The 8,254-nt window shown below is 36.0% G+C and overlaps 1 protein-coding gene across 1 annotated transcript; it reads right to left on the minus strand.

The window, feature by feature from the left end:
- Window positions 1-5,840: 5,840 nt before the first annotated feature.
- Window positions 5,841-6,920, minus strand: LOC133261253 (olfactory receptor 52N4-like). The gene has a single exon (XM_061439762.1). It carries the CDS (start codon window positions 6,855-6,857, stop codon window positions 5,892-5,894), a length of 966 nt encoding a protein of 321 aa, XP_061295746.1. The 5' UTR covers window positions 6,858-6,920; the 3' UTR covers window positions 5,841-5,891.
- Window positions 6,921-8,254: the final 1,334 nt, after the last annotated feature.

An 8,254-nucleotide genomic window follows, 5' to 3' on the forward strand; every position in this document is an offset into this window, starting at 1 on the left:
TGAAAATGCATGGTTTTGGAGAAGATGCTTGAGAGTCCCTTGGACTGCATGGAGATCCAACCAGTCCATCCTAAAGGAAATCAGTCCTGAATATTTATTGGAAGGACTGATGCTAAAGCTGAAACTCCAATACTTTGGCCACCTGATATGAAGAACTGACTCATTTGAAAAGACCCTGGTGCTGGGAAAGATTGAAGGTTGGGGGAGAAGGGGACAATGGAGGATGAGATGGTTGGATGGCATCACTGACTCAATGGACATGAGTTTGAGAAAACTCTGGGAGTTGGTGATGGCCGTGGAGGCTTGGGATACTGGAGTCCATGGGGTCACAGAGTTGAAGATGACTGAGTGACTGAACTGAACTGAAAATGCATGGTAGGGATAAAATGACCAATAAACCTCTCATAGTCCCTGTTCTCATGGAAATTGTGATCTAGCTGGGACCTAAGGATAAAATGTTAGGTAAATAATGAAGCAAATATTATTTAGATTAAAGAAGTGCTTTGAAACAAAAGTACCCAGAGATCTGAGAACTTAAAATGAAAAGAATTAACTTAGTTTTGGTGTCAGAGAAGGATTTCCTGAAGCAATACCAATTTATGTTGATGACAAATATTTCAACGTGAGTTTAAAATGGCATGTTTTTAGTGGGAGAAAAAGGAAACAGATGAAATATTCTAGGAAGTTTCAGATTCCCAAATGAGAAGGATCTTGGCATATTTAATGTAATAAAAGAGGATAAATATGGCATTAGCTCTGAGATATAGTGGAGAATGAAATACAGTGGGAAATAGTACTTTTAAGATAACAGAGGGCAGAAACTTACAAGCAAATTAATGTTAAAATAGTAAGGGACCACTGAAAGTGGAGGTTTAACAATAGCAGCAGTGTGAAGATGAGATTAAATGTAACAGGGATACAGATTAGATAGGCAACAGTAATCCAAGGGAGAGATGACTGTGTCTTGAACCCGGATAGGGGAAGTGAAAATGAATAAAAGCAGATAGATTTGGAAGATATGTTAGAGATAAAATTGATCATTTTTATACCTGAAGGGCACTTCCCAGGTGGCACTAGTGGTAAAGAATTTGCCTGCAATGCAAGATATGCAGCAGACGTGGGCAACAATTCTAATTTCTTGGTATATGCAGTGGGATGACAGGTGATGCTATTCACATTCTTAAAGAAGACTGGAAAAAGAGCAAGTTACAGGGCAAGAGAGAGTTCAAATTACGTTATGTCAAGCATGAGGTGCCTCTGAAGCATCCACGTGAAAACTGTTTAGCCAGCACATGAAAAGTGGTCCCACAAATGGAGAAAGTAGCATGGAAACATATACACTAACATATGTAAAATAGATAGCCAGTAGGAATTTGCTGTATGATTCAGGGAACTCAAACTGGGGCTCTGTGACAATCTAGAAGGGTGGGGTGGGGTGGGAGGGAGGTTCAAGAGGGAGAGATCGTATGTATAACTATGGCTGATCCATGTTGATGTACAGCAAAAACCAACACAATATTGTAATTATCCTTCAATTAACATTTTTTCAAAAAAGTGGTCCCAGAGACCAAAGAAGCAATTTGAATCTAAAACAGTAAATGGTCTGTATATTATTTGATCATCTAGCTTATACAATTTGTTGGCATATAATTGTTCATAGTTATTTTTTATGATTCTGTGTATTTTGGTGATATCAGTTGTGATAGCTCTTTCTTTTAGGATTTTACTTTTTTGAGTCCTCCCTCTTTTTTCTTAGTCTAGCTAAAGATTTGTCAATTTTGTATATCTATTCAAAAACTTAGTTTTGGTTTCTCATGTTTTTTTCTGGTTTCCATTTTATTTATTCCACTATGATTTTTTGTTATTTTATCCCTTCTGCTAACTTTGCATTTGATTTTTTTCTTCTGCTGGTTCCTGGAAATATACAGTTAGGTTGTTTATTTGAGATCTTCTTTTTAATCTCTGAATTTATTGCTATAATCTTTCCTCTTAGGACTGCTTTCACAGCATCCCCTAGATTTCAGTGTGCTGTGTTTCCATTTTCATTTGTTTCATGTCTTTGAATATCAAATGTATTTTATTTCCTTTATTTTATTCTATTGCTTGAACTCTAGTACAATGTTGGATAGAAGAGTGAACAATTGATGTTTTTGTCTTAGCATCCTTGTGGAGAATGATTTTAACATTTTATCAATAATAGGATGTTAGCTACAGGGATTTTTTAGTATCAAGTTAAGGAAATTCCTTTCCAAATTTAGCTTACTTTGTTTTTATCAAGAATGGATGTTTAACTGAACAATTTCTTCTTTGTCTATTGAAATAATCTTATGATTTTTTTTCTCTTTTAATTCTAAATTGAAAACATTTTGTGTTCTCACTAACCTTGAATTCCTAGAATAAATCCTACTTGGTTTTAATTTATTATCATATAACCCCTGGTACATACATGTACACACACACAAACACAAATGCTTATGGGGATTTTTATGTAACTGATTAAATTTCTTGATAGGTCTATAACTACTATGACTTTACACTTCTTCTTAGATCAGTTGTATTGTTTTAAGTATATATTTATTTCATCTACATTTTAAACAGCATTGGCATAAATTAGTTTCTAATATTCTATTACTGTTTATTTTGGCAAATGTATTTGCATTTAAGAAATAAAAACTACTTTAGAACTATTGTATATTATTTTCTGTATTGACCAATTGGTTTAAGATGCTTATCTTCTTCAGACCTTCTGCAGCCATTTAGAGCTTTCTAGCTCTTTGTTCTTCACATACTGAGAGCGTATATTGAAAGATCTAATCCACAATTTCACTGTGGATTAGTGATTTCTCCTTCTAGTTCTAACAGTTTCTTCTATGTGTGTGTATATAAGCATAGATGTCTGTAATTATATTAAGTATTTGTGAATTTAGTTATTTTATGTTTTCCTGTTGAATTGTTACTATAAATATTACAGGATGCTCCACTTTATCACACCTAATATTTATTGTGTTAAAATCTACTTTGCTATAGCCACACAAACTTGTCCTGTATTTATACATACATGTTTTTAAGTCATATATATTTTTATTGAGGATATTTTCTTATCTTTCATTTCATTTTCTTTCAATTGTTTAGTCAAAGTACATTATTGTAATTGTTGCCTTTTGTTTTCAAATGTACTGGTGTACCATGCTCCCACTGTTTTAATTTAGTCTCACCTGTGTTCTTTCTCCTTTGTTCTTCCTGCTACTTTTGGACCAATGAAACAGGTGTTATTATTTTTATTGTTGCAATTTTCTCCAAGTTTGGTTTTTGTTATGTATTCCTTTATGTTGGTGCAAAGATTAACTTAGACTTTGCAATATACATCTTTTAATTATCAATGTATGTTAAAACAGTACACTTAACATTTTAACTGTGTTAGCATATATCAAGATTTTAATTCCATTAACCTCTTTCCTGCCATTTGTTTAATTATTACTATATATATTTTACCTCTACATTTGTTTAGACTTTATGTGTTATTTTCCCCATTTTAAAGAGTATATGTTCTTCAAATTACTCTCACTTTTTCTGGTGGTTTTATTAAATTCTGTCATTCTGTCTTCCATGAGTAATCACTATTCTATGTTCTGAATAACATACTTTCGTCTATATTAATAAACATTTATCTTCTTTTAGAAGGATATTTTCATCATATTATAATTTTAAATTGAAAATGATTTTTCAGTACTCCAGAAATATAATTTCATTGTTTTCTGGATTCCATAATTTTTATTGAAAAGATGGCCACCAATCTAAAGACTGCTTCATTAAAGGCAATGTGCAGAGATTATGAGTAGGAAAACCCACTTCTCTGCATATATTTGAAGTAAAATATCACATTCCATGTTTCACAAATATGTACACATGTGTATATATGTGTGATATATGTGTGCATGTAAGAAAAATGTTCATCATAGCATTATTTCTGCTGACAGAGAGAAGAAAAAAGCTTAGATATCCATAGTCAGGAAATGATTAAGAAAATAGTGTTGGTTGCATGTTATGAAAGTCTATAATTAGAAGCAAGAAATGAAGTACAGATAATAGCAAAAGTACATTTCAAAAATTCAGTTAAAAGTAAGTCGTGACGTTTAATACAGTAAAAATGGATATGTTTCTAAAATAAACATTCAGTAAATGGCTGATTTGTAAGTCATTTACAAATCAAAGAACATGTCAAACACGCCATAGTGATTTCTGTGATTGACAGGCCTGAGGATTAGGACTGAAATAAGCACATTAAAGTAAAAACAAAACAGGAAATGGTCCCAGAAATGACACAGTTAATGTGCCATGAATAAAAAGGTATCATGAAGCTTACTTCACCTTGAACACACACCTGAGCTTTAATAAATTTATTAATGAGTCTATCAACTCGGGAGTCATCAGCATGCAATGATATTTATAGCCAATTATACTGAAAGGCCTAGGGAAAGAGTGCAAAGTGGAGAGACCTGAAACCATGGTAAGTCCAGAAGAAAAGAACAGGCAAATGACACGGTTGAAAATGTTCAGTGATAATGAAGAACGACCTGGGTGGGATGTGTGGCACTTGAGAAATCAAGCAAAGAAAGTGTTTCTAGACAAAGAGATCAATCAATTATATTCAGTAGAGGTGAAAACTATGACAAGGTTGACACAGAGAAAGACCTACTTGGTTTAATATAAAATCACTGGAGAAACTGACAAACACAATTTCATTGAATTCTGGAGAAAGCCAGAGGTTGGGAAGAATATTTTGGGATGAGCAACAGGAGAGAATGAATACTGGCAATCTTTAATACATTTTACTATCCAGATGAACACAGAAATTAAATATGCAAATAGGATGATTTTGTATAAGTTTTTTTACGCATTTATAAAAAGAAAAATAACAAAAGATCAATTAGAGAATGGAAATAAATTAGTGTAAGTTAGTAGCATCAGGGGAAAGTAATGTAGAATTTTGGAAGTTGGTTAAGGAGAATCAACTTTGAAATTCTTTTTATGATATCTGTGACAATGCTATAAAAATATATTCATAATATCTCACTTTCATTTTAATTTAGGAAGACATTGAATACTTTCCAGAAAATGTTCAACTAATTTTATTGTTCAGTGTCATTTTATTTCAGCTCAAAAGCAAAGAGGTAAACATTGCTGTGCATAACCCTATACTCATAGAAATACATTTATTATAATATATTATAAATCTCATTACTCTACTTCTCCTTCCAATGTGTGCAAACTTTTAAAGTGTTTTTGAAAAGAGAGACAAAACATTTACTGAGAAGCAAGCAATTATGAGAAAAACTCATACAAGAAGATAGCTGGTCAGATTCTAGGTCACTATGTTTCTCATAAGACACAGAAAGGCTTACAACATAATATTATTGACCCTGTGGTATATACTTTACAGTCTTGTCTTTAAGAAGTTGTTGAGAAAACAGAAGACTTTATGGAATAAAGTAAATATACTGTGATTTTTCCACAGTTAAATCAGTTATTATATTGAAACTTCATTCACAATTAAAAACAGCAGTTTCAGTCATCTGGTTCCAGATCATTGCTTTTGCCTAATTCAGTTTACTGAATAATTGCACCAGTTTCCATTAGTATTTTTTCATTCTTGGAACTTGACATTATTGAGATCTGAGTTATACAGAGAACCTAGACGTGAAAAACTCATGTGGATGGTGATTTGACATGAAAAATTTTGGAATTCTGCAAAAAAGCAAAAAAAATAAGGAGATGGATTATTATCCACTCACTTGGCAAATTCAGATACGTATTCTTGGAAAGCTTTCTCCTTAGACAAACAGACAGGATCATTCTTTCCTTTCACATCTCATCATAGGCAAACAGCTCTTTCATATACTATGGGATTTGATAAACTTGGAACCTGAAAGAATCCTTATGACGCAATCTCGTATCTGCTTAGTTTTCACCCCATAGACAACAGGATTCATAGTGGGGGGTAGGAGCAGATAAATGTTGGCCACAATGATGTGGCATGAAGGAGAAATCCTGTGACCCCCAAAGCGGTGGGAAAAGAATGAAAAGAAAGCTGGACTATAGGAGAAAACAATGGAACAGATGTGAGCAGTGCACGTGCTGAAGGCCTTCTGCCGAGCATCTGCAGAGGAGAGGCTGACCACTGCCCTCAGGATCATGGTGTAGGAGACTGTGATGCATAGGATGTCAAAGCCCCCAATCAGGAGGGCCACCATCAGACCATAGATAACATTGACCTTGATGTTGCCACAAGACAACTTGGCCACAGACATGTGATCACAGTAAGTATGGGGGATTACATTGCCTCTGCAGTAGGGCAGGCGCTTGGTGAGGAAAGTGAAGGGAATGATGAGCAACACCCCTCTGAGAAAGGTGGAGAGACCCGCCTTTGCAATGACAGGATTTGTGAGGATAGTTGAGTAGCGCAGAGGGTAGCAGATGGCCACATAGCGGTCCAGGGCCATGAGCATGAGCACCCCAGACTCCATTCCTGTTAGGGTGTGGACGAAGAACATCTGGATCAGGCATCCATCAAAGCTGATTTCCTTGAAATGGAACCAGAAGATGCTGAGGGCTTTGGGGATTGTACTAGAGCTAATGAAAAGGCCAGTTAGGAAAAGCATGGCCAAAAAGTAGTACATGGGTCTGTGCAGGGCATCCTCATAGCGGATGAGGTAGAGGAGACCACAGTTCCCTACAACAGCCACAGCATACATGGAGCAGAACGGGAGAGAAATCCACACGTGCATGTCCTCCAGTCCTGGGATCCCATTAAGAATGAAGGAGGCTGGTGTCACGTCTGTTTGGTTCAGCATTATCATGATCAGGCTGGTGGAGTCATTAAGAAAATTGTATGTTTTTAGTTTTATGCCTGTATTGCTTTTTTTTTTAACCCTCCTAGATTTGGAAAAACAGAAAAAAGTCTCAGTTGTGGGTCTTCTCTCTGTGTCTCTCGTCTCTGTTCAGTATTGCACTTTAAATCATGGAACCCAAAAATTTAAATGTCAGGAATTTACAATAGAAACATAGTTTAAACACATTCTTGGTTCATACTCATGCTTAATATACACCAAGCACAGCCTTAGAATTTCATAAATATTAACTCATTTAATCCTCACCACCATCCTAGATAGCATATTCAAAAGCAGAGACATTACTTTGCCAACAAAGGTCTGTCTAGTCAAGGCCATGGTTTTTCCTGTGGTCATGTATGGATGTGAGAGTTGGACTGTGAAGAAGGCTGAGCACCGAAGAATTGATGCTTTGGAACTGTGGTGTTGGAGAAGACACTTGAGAGTCCCTTGGACTGCGAGGAGATCCAACCAGTCCATTCTGAAGGAGATCAGCCCTGGGATTTCTTTGGAAGGAATGATGCTAAAGCTGAAACTGCAGTACTTTGGCCACCTCATGCGAAGAGTTGACTCATTGGAAAAGACTCTGATGCTGGGAGGGATTGGGGGAAGCAGGAGAAGGGGATGACAGAGGATGAGATGGCTGGATGGCATCACTGACTCGATAGATGTGAGTCTGGGTGAACTCCGGGGGTTGGTGATGGACAGGGAGGCCTGGCGTGCTGTGATTCATGGGGTTGCAAAGAGTCAGACACGACTGAGCGACTGAACTGAACTGAACAAGATCATGAAGTCTTTTTTCTATTAATCTGCACTCTGTAATTGAGTAAATGGAGATCCAATGTATATGAGGTTTCTTCATGTACAACTTTCAAAGGCTTTCTCAATCTCTTGGCCACAGTTAGAGCTATTAAGAGGACCATTCCAATTTTGATCCTTTTAAACTATTCTTTTTTTTTATTTTTAATGCAGGCTAATTACTTTACAATATTGTAATGGTTTTTGCCATACGTTGACATGAATCAGCCATGGGTGTACATGTGTCTCCCATCCTGAAATCCCCTCCCACCTCCCTCCTCATCCCATCCCTCAGGGTTATCCCAGTGCACTGGCCCTGAGCGCCCTCTCTCATGCATTGAACCTGGACTGGTGATCTATTTCACATATGGTAAATACATGTTTCAATGCTATTATCTCATATCATTCCATCCTCGCCTTCTCCCACAGAGTCCAAAAGTCTGTTCTTTACATCTGTGTCGCTTTTGCTGTCTCGCATGTAAGGTCATCATTATCATCTTTTAAAATTCCATATATGTGCATTAATATACTGCATTGGTGTTTTTCTTTTTGACTTACTTCACTGTGTA

Source organism: Bos javanicus, chromosome 15 (genome assembly GCF_032452875.1).
Source record: "Bos javanicus breed banteng chromosome 15, ARS-OSU_banteng_1.0, whole genome shotgun sequence".
Classification (NCBI taxonomy): domain Eukaryota; kingdom Metazoa; phylum Chordata; class Mammalia; order Artiodactyla; family Bovidae; genus Bos; species Bos javanicus.